This window comes from Penicillium cataractarum (genome assembly GCF_028827025.1).
Source record: "Penicillium cataractarum strain IBT 29864 chromosome Unknown utg000004l, whole genome shotgun sequence".
Taxonomy (NCBI): domain Eukaryota; kingdom Fungi; phylum Ascomycota; class Eurotiomycetes; order Eurotiales; family Aspergillaceae; genus Penicillium; species Penicillium cataractarum.
This window is the reverse complement of record NW_026622740.1, coordinates 785,699-799,291: the sequence shown is the minus strand read 5'-3', so window position 1 is coordinate 799,291 and position 13,593 is coordinate 785,699. Positions and strand designations below refer to the sequence as shown.

General features: G+C 48.5%; 5 protein-coding genes across 5 annotated transcripts; 2 read left to right on the top strand and 3 right to left on the bottom strand.

Annotated features, from left to right (window-relative positions):
- Window positions 1-288: 288 nt before the first annotated feature.
- Window positions 289-2,253, bottom strand: N7496_004822 (CocE/NonD family hydrolase; the record flags this gene model as incomplete). Its single annotated transcript, XM_056697751.1, has 3 exons — window positions 289-400; window positions 461-1,963; window positions 2,057-2,253. 3 exons carry the CDS (start codon window positions 2,251-2,253, stop codon window positions 289-291), a joined length of 1,812 nt encoding a protein of 603 aa, XP_056556276.1.
- Window positions 2,254-2,700: 447 nt separating this feature from the next.
- Window positions 2,701-4,395, top strand: N7496_004821 (FAD/NAD(P)-binding domain-containing protein; the record flags this gene model as incomplete). The annotated part of the gene is made up of 7 exons (XM_056697750.1): window positions 2,701-3,200; window positions 3,373-3,396; window positions 3,503-3,615; window positions 3,667-3,778; window positions 3,831-3,870; window positions 3,923-4,126; window positions 4,156-4,395. 7 exons carry the CDS (start codon window positions 2,701-2,703, stop codon window positions 4,393-4,395), a joined length of 1,233 nt encoding a protein of 410 aa, XP_056556275.1.
- Window positions 4,396-6,001: 1,606 nt separating this feature from the next.
- Window positions 6,002-7,022, bottom strand: N7496_004820 (SDR family oxidoreductase; the record flags this gene model as incomplete). Its single annotated transcript, XM_056697749.1, has 3 exons — window positions 6,002-6,422; window positions 6,483-6,921; window positions 6,977-7,022. 3 exons carry the CDS (start codon window positions 7,020-7,022, stop codon window positions 6,002-6,004), a joined length of 906 nt encoding a protein of 301 aa, XP_056556274.1.
- A 2,839-nt stretch (window positions 7,023-9,861) lies between these two features.
- On the top strand, window positions 9,862-11,492 carry N7496_004819 (putative monooxygenase; the record flags this gene model as incomplete). The annotated part of the gene is made up of 3 exons (XM_056697748.1): window positions 9,862-10,108; window positions 10,172-11,252; window positions 11,459-11,492. 3 exons carry the CDS (start codon window positions 9,862-9,864, stop codon window positions 11,490-11,492), a joined length of 1,362 nt encoding a protein of 453 aa, XP_056556273.1.
- A 386-nt stretch (window positions 11,493-11,878) lies between these two features.
- Window positions 11,879-13,283, bottom strand: N7496_004818 (putative tubulin-specific chaperone c; the record flags this gene model as incomplete). Its single annotated transcript, XM_056697747.1, has 4 exons — window positions 11,879-12,085; window positions 12,143-12,868; window positions 12,922-13,082; window positions 13,166-13,283. 4 exons carry the CDS (start codon window positions 13,281-13,283, stop codon window positions 11,879-11,881), a joined length of 1,212 nt encoding a protein of 403 aa, XP_056556272.1.
- Between the last annotated feature and the right edge of the window lie 310 nt (window positions 13,284-13,593).

Here is a 13,593-nt window from a genome sequence, read left to right as displayed (position 1 = left end):
AAGGATCAACCTGGGGAAATTACTGATCTATGGAGTCCGATGTGATACCGGAGTCGCATGAATACCACTAACTTCCTAGATCTTGAAAAGGCTCCCATTGACTAGTAGGAGATTTGTATATTTTTTGCTTTGTCAGATTTGCTGAAATCAACAAAACATGGAATCTGACATTGTTCATTGAAGATTGCGTGTTTATACCCTCTATTTCCTGTATATATGGCTATTTACCGCTAGTATGTCCTTGTAGACTGATTTTCCTCCCTGAGTTATGCTATCTTAGACCACAATTCACTGATTTTGAGTATCTTCGCTGACTGGGGGAACGATTGGCAAAGTAACGTAATTATCAAGACCAACACCAAAATGCAGGTTGTTCTGACCTTGAAATTTATTGGGACATCTGAAGATGAGAAAAGTCAGTGAATCGCAACCGTCACAGGTAAATTTTGCAGATATATACCTGTCAGAAGTTGAGTTGTGTTTAAACAAGCCGCAGCCTTGGGTGTCGCCCGAGGAGACTTCTAGAACAATCTTGCTTCCTTTCTCAACCACCACGTTTGTGGGCCAAATCTCAACATCAACTGGGTAAATCTCCCCTGGAATAACGGGCTGCACATCGGTCGAGAAGTAATCTCGATGGGGTAGCCAGTGACGGTTGTTAGGATGTTCCGTGTTTATCTTTCTCAAGCTGACACGCAGCCAACCCTTGCACAGGGGAACAGGGTCTCCCGCCGTGCCTGTGTAGAAAACCTCGACACCTTCTGGGGATATGTAGCGCAATGTGATAAATATATCAATGTCATTTGCAAAAGAGGAAAATTGGGGATCTGGAGTCATTGATATGTTCAAGTGAGCGACGATGTGGCCGGTAATCTCCCTCTCTTCCTTAAAGGGCTCGGTCACAAACTGAATTAGCTGCTGATTTTCCAGGGTTCCCAGAGCACGATAGGATAGCTTCCCATTGTAACCGGTGAAGGCGGGTTTGGCTTCAGTAAGCGTTCTATCCCCAGTTAGGTAGAATCGCGTGTACTGAGTGCGTGCGATAGGCCACTCCTTTTCAGTTCGACGCTTAAAGGTCCTCTCAGCCTCCGAATTATTATAACCAACGTTTCCCTTGCGAAGAAGGAGGTCGACTTTAGGTGCTTTGCCTTTAGACCAGCCGTGGACATCATCCTCCCCCTTCAGGAACGCGTCAAGGAAACTTTTCTGGATTGCTACTTCCTCATCGTAGTAGAAGGGCAAATCATGACGTCCGGTAATGAAGCGAAGATATTTAAGGGGCGAACCTGCTTGCATGTAGCCCTCGATATTGCCTCGCAAATGTAGAAGGATACCTCCCCAATTTGCGACCGAGAGAAGCGGAACCTGGATGTCACGCTGCGTATATTCTTTGCTCGCATAATATGGATCGTCACGGAAATAGTGTTGAGCATTGTCGATTGTCTGATCATTTCTGTTCCTCTCCAACTCCTCTTCGGAAAGGTCGCCTTCGACCGTGTCAGGACCCCAATTGCTCGCAGCACGGCCGGGCCGACCATACTGGTTGGTGACTACTTGACGATTCCACCAGAAATCAATGAAGGTGTTAGATAGAATTCCTCCATGGCGGCATCGGTCACGATAGTAGTCGGACATTCCCTCCCACGGGATAATGCAGGCGAGACCCTTCGGCTGTCTTGCAGCTACTCTCCATTGGCTCCCGGCATAGTAACTGATTCCAAGGAGTCCGACCTTTCCGGTGGACCAGGATTGCTCGGCAGACCATTCAACAACGTCAAAGAATGCATCACTTGTACCACGAGACATTGTGTCTAACTTGCCGGGCGATTGGCCGGTACCACGCTCATCAGCTCGAACAAGGGCGTATCCATGTGCGGTCCAAAAAGCGGGATCCGGGGTTTCCCACGAAGAATGCTCCGAGTGATGTGCTGGATTGACTTCGCTGTATGATTTTCCATGGAAGCTATACCTGTGTGAGCTCTCATGCACAAAATTATGGCTCGCCGCTTTTGTTAACCTGAGAATCTAGAGAAGCAATGCGGCCACAGAGACTTACTCCTTGTAATGAATGTCTTTACCATAAGGGCCGTACGTCACAAGAACTGGGGCTTTTTCCAAATTTTTCGGCAGGTAGAGGTTGGCTCTGATTACTCCAGGCTCATCTTTAAGTGAGATTGAGACATTCTGATGAAAAATGTAGGGAAAAGACGCCCGGTCAACTTGAGATATGTCTCGGCTGAACACGTTCGGCATGACTTAGAACTCGAAATTGTCGAGACTGCTTGAGGCGAGCAACTCAAAAGAGGCGATACTTTGAGGTATTATTACTCAAAATAAGTTTATGGATATGGTTCGGCACTTTGCTGAATTTGGGTGATGGGACATCGCCCACTTTCCAAGTGGGCGGGGGAGTCATTGGACAGCGAGCGGACCAAAAGAACACAGTCGTATGGTAAATATGGATAAGCTGATTGGCCACATCCAATGTACTCATGAGATTCATTGGACAATGACGAATCTGGGAAGGGAGTCGAGCTTGATGTTCAGTCTGAAGTGGGCGAGTTGTAAGCGAGTTGTGGGCAGTATGTGGAGGCGTCCGCCGTAGTGATAGAGTCTCAAGAGCTTCAGAATACAAATTGGAGACCTTCGATTGTTTGGACAGTAGGCAAGAAACTAATCTCATCATTTCTTCTAGACAAGATGACAAAGAGAGATCAATTGCGAATCATTATTGTTGGTGGCGGTATTGCGGGGTTGGCCGCAGCAATCGCTCTACGAGCACCAAATCGGAGAATCACGGTTTTGGAACAGTCACGTATGAATCGCGAAATCGGTGCACTGATATCCCTGCAACCCAATGCTTCCCGTATTTTGCGTAATACGTGGGGCATCGACAAAGAGTTGGAACTAGCGCGTGGCTTAGTTGATAAGGGCATCCGGATCTACGATGTGGACGGAAAGCTGGTTAAAGAAGTTCCGCTGTTATCTAAGGCTGAATATGGCGGTGATCGAATCGTCTGGCATCGCGATGATCTACATAATGCTCTCAAGTCAGCCGCGAAATGTCCCAAAAGAACGGGAGACCCGGCGACCATTCGAGTGGCATCGAGAGTTGTCGGTTGCAATCCGGATGAGGGTAATGTCACTCTTGAGAGTGGTGAGGTTTTGGCTGCCGATGTGATTATTGGTGCAGATGGAATGTAAGTATTTGAGAATTTTGATTGTCTGAAGCAACGTAGTTCTGAAAGAGAACTGCGATATTAGCCATAGTGTTTTGCGAAATTTTGTGCTCAGTGATGGGCCTGCAGCTATGCCAACTGGCGTTTCAGGTACGTTTTTACCCTTAATTTCTATGAAGACTTTTTTTGACAGCCCGAAACAGCTTATCGTCTCATGGTAAGACCTTTTAGTTTGGTCCTTCTGAAGACGCAACAGTGCTCACAGACGCAATCTAGATTCCTTCGGCAATCCTCGAAGAAAGGGAACCTCAATTTTGCAGTAGGATAAATCCTCGGGACTCATTTACTTCAATAATGGTAGCACATGAATGTCGACTCGTCATGGGTCCAGGCAGACAAGGCGAGATTTATGGTGTTACAGCACTAGTTCCAGACGGTAAGAGAATTCTCCTACTCCTCCAAACAGCTCACTAATAGTACTATGCAGAGAGAATGAACGAGGATCCGAACTCTGGCCAATCATGGGTCTCAGAAGGAAGTATGGACAAATTGCTGGAGACTTTTGCAGAATTCCCAGACTGGGTTACCGGAATCTTTAGGTAAGATTGGCCCTTATTGTTAACTCAAAGGATACTGAGGCTTTGCAATTAGACATTCACCAGATCTCGGACTATGGCAGTTACGCGATATGGTGAGTATGATTGATCAGAGATCCCTTGTGATTGTTCTCTGACAGCAGATAGGATCCTTTAAAAGCATGGATTCGGAAGCGCGTCATTCTTATCGGAGATGCTGTGCATCCCATGCTACCCACCCAAGGACAAGGTGCGAGTCAGTCAATTGAGGATGCAGAAGCCCTGGGTGCTTTCTTCGAGGATGTTCGAGAAGCACCATCCCTCAGCCAGATAGACCATATATTCAAGGTGATTCAATATCCTGCCGCTCGAGTGTGTTCATTTCCTCACCGAAACGATAGCAAACCTTCCAGTCTCGCTATGAGAGAGTCAGTCTTATCCAGAAAGGCAGTCGCCAGGCAGCTAAGTCCGGTACAATTAAAGGGGAGAAGACAGTTACTATGCATGTGCTTCCAGGTCCTGAGTCTTTCATGATTTTGCTGACTGGTCTGCTTATTAGGAGCCCCGCTGAGTTTATGGACTACAATTGCACCTATCGTGGAGCGAAGCAATGGGCAGATAGACAATCTACGTGTGTATAGTAGGCCGGTACAAGCTGACAATTTCTGCAGCATCTTTGTTGGAGGGCATCAAATTTTAAAAGCCATTTATGATTCCCAAGTTTTTCTTGTTCATCGAATTCGATTCAACTTCCATGAAAGTAATAAAAGACTCAAAGTTCGGTTACTGCCTATTGGACTTTATGGAAGTTTCCGACATCCTTAGCGTAGTGCAGCAACAAAAAAAGGCCCAGGATACGTTTCATGTGGCAATTTTCCTGGCAAATCAAGGTCATTGATAAGCCAGGAAACTCTTACATCGTCGAGCGAGGCATTGGTAAAGAAGTCATAGTTTATCGCCAACTGTATGATATACACATCTGTTCGGGCGCCTCGGGCATCAATTTGTGACGGAACAGCAGCACTGGTGGATACCCGAAAGATGGAAATACTATCTAGTTAACTCATAGATCCGCTATTTAGTAATGATTATGCCTACATAAATTGCCAGCTAGGGGCATTATAGCAATTCAGACTTGTTGATATCCCCATGGTGCACCCCATGATCCTCTAGCAGTAGTTCTGACAATCTGTTATTAGCCTCATGATATAAAATATGATAAAGGACGTCGAGAGCGCAAGAATTGCGGAGAACTGTAAATTAAACCACCGCAAGGATTTATTTGAGCGATGCTACAGAAGGGCTTGCACAGGCTTTCAAGGCCCTGATATGTACCAACGATCTGAGTTACGGCATAACTCGAACAATCAAGCCCAGTAGTACCAAGGAAGTAGGTCTGAATAGAAACCTATTAAATAAATCTCCTTTGTAGTTTTGAAGGGCTGCTGCGGAATTGATTCAATCTTACAAGGCCATGACCCTATTTCCATCCATCTTGAGAAGGGAAAACGTGAAGTGAGCCGTTCACTGCGAGAGCGATTAAAACATACTACCAAACGTGGAAGGCCACGATTCCGAGGTCATATACGGCCCTGGGCCCATTACACTGCTCCGGTATGCATTTGTCCGATTCCTGCTCCAGGGAAGCACCCGTGTAATCTTTCTTATTCGTCGCACATGACTGCTGCAGGTGTCGTCTTTCTTGCGGGCTTGGTTGGTTGTCGTTGTCCCCCGCAGGTCCCTGACGGTCTGCCTCATAACGACATGCCTGACTGCCTACCCTGAGCAACCCTGAGCCACCATGAGTGCCCAGGGAGCAATTCATGATCACTCAGGAGCATACGGGAAGGGTGGGCGGAACGGATCACATGAAAGCCCAGCGACTAATATTTTGGTCAAAGGGACGCTTAAAACACCGTCACAAGTAGCCGTTTTCGGCGTCGAATTTACCGGTACCTAGCATCAAGGTGTAATGTCTATTTGCTTCATGTGCTGCGCTGTTTCTGATGGTAGAAAATCTGGAGTAGTCCGTAGTGCAACTGTGGTATGTGGCTGGAACGGGGAAATTAAGGTTTTACTAGTAGTAAACGAAGCACTCAAGAGTTCATTAGTTCGTATATAAGAGTGGAGGGATAGTTCGTCTAGAAAGTGTAACATAATCGAGAGAAATACCGAGACATGTGAAACAAAGGCTCTATCCATCCGCAACTCCTGCCTATCCCCAAACCCATATCCCCATTCCTACTCTTAGATATTAAGCACTGCACCCCCACCCGGCGAACATCGCACCGTCTCTTTCTCCCAAGTATCAATATCCTTCAAATTTCGTTGAATATCATCCTTGATTAAAGGAATCGACTCCGCTCCCATAAGTAAACGCATCGGCAAAGGACGCTCATTCTGTCCAACCACACTCTCGAAGAGCACCCGCGCACAGATATCTGGATCGCTCCATGTAGACTGTGACTCGGGGTTTGTGACATATTTGATCAATTGGCTGAATGAACTGCTTGGATCGTCGTATGCAGGATGGCGGGGTGCTTGCCTGAGACTTGATCCGGCAAAATTTGTCCGGACACCACCTGGCGATACGAGGAGGAATTTGATGTTCCAGCTGGGATCGACTTCCTTGGACACTGATTCCGTGAAACCCTCAAGTGCAAATTTGCTGTTTTGTTTCTTGTTAGTTTGTGTGCTCCGATGTCCAGGGTGGGGATATCATTCTTACCTAGCGTGATAGAACGAATGACCCGGGACGGTAATCCATCCTCCCATGGAAGATACTTGCACAACAGTGCCACCTCGGCCGGGGCTATTAACGTCGCGAAAGACTCGGAGCGCTTCACGAGTAACATGGACCGGACCCCAGAAGTTCGTCTCGAGCTGATGTCGTGCATCGGCGTCGGGAATTCCTTCCATGTCACCCATTAAACTATAGCCGGCATTGTTGATGAAGACGTCGATTCCGTGGAATCGTGCGACTGCGTCTGCAATTGCCTGGGTAATTGTCTCTGAACGCGTTACGTCTAGATGGAGTTTGAGAACTGTTGGGCTGTTTGGGAGATAGGAAAGAGATGTCACGTCGCGTGCGGTGGCGACAATGCGGTGGCCTGCGTTGTGGATTGTTTTTGCGAGGGATTTGCCGATGCCAGAGGAGCAGCCAGTAACTGGATATAGTTAGATAATGGACGATTAGTTGGTTTTGATGGAAAGGATTCTTACCGAACCACACAGCATTAGTGTCTAGTACATGCGGTGATGATGCCATGGTGTTATGTTTTTTTTGTAGTTGAACTTTGCTGAACTTTGCAAATGAGTTCTTTTTTAGTCTCTAGCAATTGTTGGTAAAGCTGTATGAGACTGATGGCTAGAATGAACAACATTTAGTTGAATTCTTGTCGCCTTTTTATATCTTGACAGAAGGCAAGCATGCTTCTATGCAATTTTTAAATCCTTGAAATAGTTACAGATTGCCCGGGCGTATCCAGCCAATCAAAAGCCTTTAAATATATAATCTAAACCTTTTCTGGAAGGTGCACTAAACCCTGAGGCTTACACGAGTGGGGCAAAAGCTGACCTTAATCAACCCCATCAGCAAAGGGACCCTTTGATCCTTCGAGTTCGCCACACCTCTCTTTTAAATGCGCCCTAGTGCCTAGTGCAATCGCTTCTTCGGGAAAGGATAGCATGCATCTAGAGTATCATGGCTGGAAACAAACGCGATCAGGCCTTTGTGGTAATCACCGGAGACCCGCAACAAGGACATGGCGCGCGGCTGAGCCAGGCACGATCGCACCTTGCACGGAGATACCATGGAAAAAAGAGGTCACAAAATACGAGCACTCGACAAGCTCAGCAAGCCCTAGCGTTGCATCGTGCACTACATGCTGTTCCCCGAGATATTCGCCTCTTATTAACGCCGCCGCCGACGTCACCCTCAATACCTGGTTATACTAGGATGCAGAGATGTAAGTGCGGATTTCGGCCGTCACTGAAGGCTTATGTCCGAGCTAAATTTATGAGCAGTCATGTATGAATATGTCAATTCTGGTGCTGGACTTCCTAGATTCTTTTCATCGGTGATATATGCGGCGATCACCCATCCGGCGCTTATGAGTGCGAAGATCCTGAATGCGTCGGCATGGGATGATCTCAGTTCGACAGAGCATATTAGTGCTATTACACTGCAGCAATCACATATTACCAGACAATTATTGAATGAGTCACTGGCACATCAAGACCAATGTTTTAGTGACGTGACCACCGCGGCTTTGATAGCAGTCCTACTTTTTGATGTACCAACCTCGACCCTGAAGCAGTTTCTGATTCGATACTGACAAGTGATAGTTGGTCAATTTTGACCTCGATGCGTTTGAAAATGATAAGGCAGGTCTTGAATGCATTGTCAACGCTCGTGGAGGTGTTGAACGCCTAGGATTTGAAGGACGCTTGGGCGAGAGCTTGCTTTTGTACGGATTATCATCCTGAACCGTATTTTCAAGGCGAGCCCTCTGCTGACTGTACTAGGATTGCACAGTTTCAGAGGATGGTGAAAAGTCCCCTCGACAGCTGGGAGACCTGCTCACCTGAAGACCTCACCGTCCTTCCATTTGCGCAAATAGACATGAGTGTTTTCAAACTCGGGTCGCATACCGATGACTTTCTTCGGCCATTCATTCAGCCACTCACAGATCTCTACCAATCGGTCATGCAGTTTGCAACCTGTGCTTCATCCGCAAAAGCAGCCCTCCAGCTTGAATATTATCAATATCCTACAACTCCAACCAGACCCCACATACCGATAGAGCAATCGGATCACAGCCCACAGTCGAGTGACGATGACCCGAGAATATCGGCCCTACATCAAGCACGGAACTTGCTGGACTTGTCAAATTTTGTATCCGAAGCTAACCCTTACATGGCTTATGCCATTGCCCACTTGAAACATCTGCTGCACCAGACAGATATTGATGGATTCTGGGGCCCACTTCCCGGGGCATTAATTTGGTGCCTGGCTATCGGCGCTCGATTATCACAGCCGGGGTCGATTAGAAAGTGGTTTATGATGCAAATTCAACGTACCAGTTGTGCGATGGCGCAGGATGGTTGTGAGAAAGTCATTCAATGCCTTCGGACTGTTCTAGTGGGGCTCGATGGGGCCCAGATTGGTAGGCCCGAGGTCTGTCTGACGAGTTATGTATAATGTTTTCCATGGACAATGCTTCTGTGACACTGGTAGAGCATATAGGCACCAAATATCAAGACTATGGAGACTTGGAGTGTCACATAGAGAGACGGGGTGCGTGTCTACGTGTGTATAGTAGAGCAAGTGGTAGTGGCAAAAGGAAGGAGATTCGGCAGTTTGAGATGGTGGCGGGAACCAGATTTACTCCGAGTGGCCTCGGGCGAAAGAGTCGAAACCAGTTCGGACGGCGAAATGTGGGGAAGCGTCTGGGGAGCGGGGCAGTGGTCCGCCGAGACAAAAAGTCAGTTTGGCCTTGTACTGCTGTAGAGAGGAGCGATATGCTGTGATATGTACGTAGTTGGGATATCATCATAGTGATTTATCGTACATAGTATTGTATATCATGACTGAATGTCTAGATCTCAACATGCTCCTTAACAAATTAGGTCTATAGTTGGAAATCCACGTTGCTGATTGGCCGGATCTATAGCGCCGCTGCAGTGCAACAAAACCGCCTCCATTGATGATAATATGATGATATCTTTTGCTCAAGCGGATAATTTTGCAACCGGACGACCCTAACTTTGGTACGAGACTCTTTAAAAGAGCCCCAGTAGTGGATGCACTCCAATAGTTGCAGTTTCTCCAACATGCCACTCACAACGCGGACGTGTGGGGAGCTGTGGGAAACGCGGCAAAAATCTCTCCCGCTCTACTCCAGTTGAACCAAGCAGAACGGTGACGGCACGCGCTCTCGGTGAAGGACTGGGGGAATTTAAAGAATCGCGAATCGCCCTGTCCTGTCGCTTTGAACTTTTCTGGATTGATTCTGTATATTCCATTCTCTTCATTCCCCCCTTCTCTCGCCTCCTATCCCTATATTCTCCCCTTCCTTCTTTTATTCCCGTTTATATCCGACACAATGGCAAAGGCTCCCCAGGATTTGCAAATCGCCATTATTGGCGCCGGCATGGGTGGTTTGACCACTGCTCTTGCTCTTGCTCAGCGTGGCTTCAAGAATATTGATGTATATGAGAATGCGCACGACCTTGGCTTCGTGGGCGCTGGTATCCAGCTTGCGCCCAACATGGCCCGCGTTCTCGATGGTCTGGGTGTCTGGCGCGGCATTGAGGCCGAGGCTGTTAACATTTCTGACACTTCCGTGCGAGGTATGTAGATGTCAAACTGGATATAGGAGAGAGGATCATTGCTAACCACAGTACATATAACAGAGGGCGCTACCGACAAGGAGCTTGCACACGTCGAGTTGGAATATATTGAGAAGACCTACGGCTACAAGCACATGGTCGGCCACCGCGCCTCTCTGGCTGGCGGTCTCTACGAGGGTTGCAAGCAGCAGTCTGCTATCAAGTTCCACTTTGCCGTCAACGCCGAGGATGTCGACTTCGGCTCCCGCCCTTCTTTCACAGCCGTGTCCCGCGACGAGGGCAAGCCCTCTTACCGTGTTGAGTGCGACATCCTCCTTGCTGCGGACGGAATCAAGTCTCTGGCCCGCCAGGAGATGCTCAAGCGGTTGAATGTCAACGTCGGCGTCAAGGATACCAACCAGGCTGCCTACCGTATTATGATCCACAAGGACCAGATCAAGGATGACCCGGAGCTGCTGGCCCTCATCAACAGCACCCGCGTGACTCGCTGGATCGGTGCTAAGCGTCACATCATCGCCTACGCCGTCTCCAACAACACTATCTATAACCTCTCCACCACCCAGCCCGACACTAACTTCGCCGCCGCGACGAACGCTACCTACACTACCAAGGGTTCCAAGAAGGCCATGCTGGACGTCTTCGGAGACTTCTGCCCCATGGTCAAGCGTATGCTGGACTACGTGCCCGAGGGCGAGGTCTGCGAGTGGAAGCTGCGCGTCCACGATCCCCTCCCTACCTGGATCTACGACAACGTCGCCCTGATCGGTGATGCTTGCCACCCTACTCTCCCCCACTTGGCCCAGGGTGCCGCCCAGGCCATCGAAGACGGTGCTGTTATTGCCGTCGTCCTCTCCCGTCTCCCCGATACCACCCCGGAGTCTATCAACAAGGCCCTCCGCGTCTACGAGAAGGTCCGCAAGGGCCGTGCCGAGGCTCTCGTCGAGATGGCTGCTGCCTCTGGTCGTGCCTTGCACTTGGGTGACGGTGCTGCTAAGGAGGAGCGTGATCGTCAATTCGCTGCTCTGCGTGCGGGCAAGGGTCCCGTTCCGGATAAGTGGGCTGATGCTGATGTTCAGCGCGAGATTTACGGTTTCGATTGTACCCAGGTCGCGGAGGAGAACTTTGAAGAGTACTTCAAGCAGATGTAAGCGTTTTGATCCCTTTTTCTTCTTCATGGGTTATGGCATTGGCGTCTTTTCTTTTTCTTGTTTTTTTGTTGTATACATCTGTTGGGTTGTACATTTGTTTCTCCTGTATATCCATGGCCTTCTTTCGCCAAAATTGATCTGTCGCACAATTTGGAAATTGAAAAATCGTTGACTAAACAAACCTTTTTTTTCGTTTATATAGGGACAGCGCTCCTCGTGACTCGAAGCTCGCGTAAAAATTAGGTCGTGTGTTATATGAAGTCGTTTCCTGACTGTGATGAGATGATATATGAGATAAAAGAGGGGGTCATTGCTGGACATATTACTTTCTCTTGTATATAGCTTTGATGGCGCGACGAATAAGCCTATAGCTCAATCACTTTTCTCAATTTACTTCTTTTGCCCTTGCCGGTGAAATTTCCCGGGGTGCAACTAGGAATAAGATTCTCTAGGATAGATGTAATACCCAAAGCCTACGATGTAGTAACCGGAAGAGGCTAAGTGGATTATTAAAAAGATAGAATTGAAAGATAGTAAGCTACATCCGTGTTTTGCTTAAGCATACATGAAACGCCGTATCATGTCAAGGCAGGTAAATCAAAGTCAAGAACGTTGTTTCTGTTCACCCTTTCACAAGCTTGATGGCATGCAAAATATCCTCAAGAGACCAGCCCGGCCCACCGGGAACAATTTCTGCCCAAACTTCCTCCGGAACTGCATCGCTCGCATCCAGGAGACTCCAGTTGGGGCTAGGCTCCGGTTTGATCCATTTGAAATCCTCCACTTGACTCCAGCGATCCTCGTGATCAAGGCGATCATGGTCCAAGGCCTGGATAAATTGATCAGTATGAGTGATGGCACGCGGGGAACCTTGAGCAGAACGTACGTAAGCCTTTGGTATCCGGGCGAACCGGATATTGGAGCAATCCTCGATGATGGGATTACTCGAGCAGCTGAGGTAGACATCGACGTCCTTGCAGTTGTGCATGCGGAACTGTCGGCACGAGACGACTATGACGCTATGATCCATTCCCGTGATATGTGCTGGTCCATTGACTTGGCCACAGATCAACAAGCTTTCCTCGATGTTCTTCACCGTCAAGCTCGCATAAGGCTTGCCATCCGCGGTCGGAATCGACATATCCACGACGCAGTGCCGTAGAGAAGTGATGGAGGCAGGAACTGTAGAGGTGGAGCCGGAAGCAGGTAGCATTATGTGAAGGCCGTAGTGGTTGTCAACGGAAACATTGGAAATTCCCTGGGCTGCGAACGAATGGGATGCCTTGTACTGCGCCGGCGCTTTTGACTCCATATCTGCGTCAGACATGGCCGGGAAAGAAGTCGGTGCAATCTCCGGCCGCTCTTGATGCTGCTTATCCGGTTCGTTCAACGGGGTGGATGGATAGTTCGGGGTACTGTTGGCCGACGAGCCAACTGACGATGCCCCAGGAGAGCGATAGCCAGGAACACCGCGACGACCTTCGGCAGCGAGGACGGCGGCATCAGACAGAGAGATAGCCGAGGCGTTCTTCTTTGTCTTGAAACTGAACTTGGCTCGGGGTTCGAATGCCGCTCTAGTTTCATTCAATTTCTCCTGCAAGGCTTTGATCGCCTATCACACGGGCATTAGCATCGGATATTCAAGAGCACTGTGTAGTTTCATACCTCAGCATAGACTCTCTGGTCATAGGTAGGGATGTAGCTTGCAGCATCTTTGACTTCATTGGATAGACGCACAATGCCGGCAAGGCAGTGATCCGTAGCATCGGCTCGCTCGCCACCCACGAGCGATGTATCGGCAAGCCGGTCCATCTCCTGCTGCAGAGCTACAGTACAGAAGGTTAGCCAATTGTATTTCCTCTTGACTATGATAGTTAACAACTGCTTCCATTTCATGATCTAGACCTACCGGTGATTTCATGTTGGAAGTAACGGAAGAACCGTTCCTTCAGCGGAATTTCGGATCTGGAGATAGTTTGGTTGTCAGCCGAAAGTCGGCGAGCTTGCTGAGGCTCCAGCTCAGCCATGATCAATCAGTCGTGATTTAGGTGAGATAGGTGAAGATACCAGCCTGGGGGGCCGGAATACGGAGGGATATCAGGTGGTCGACGGAATGTAGGAATGACGTCGGTAGGATCTCAAGAGGATCATACCACCCTCACAGAGAAGAGAGCTCAATTTGCAGTCCAGAGTGGCAGGGTCCAGTCGATTGCCCGTCAAGGCAAGTGAAGAGAAAGGAGAAAGGAGTGGCACCCAGCCAAGGGATTGAAACTGATGGATAATATGCACGCACTGGCGGGGTCGAGAAAAGCTCCGAGCGTAATAGGTCAGCGTGGA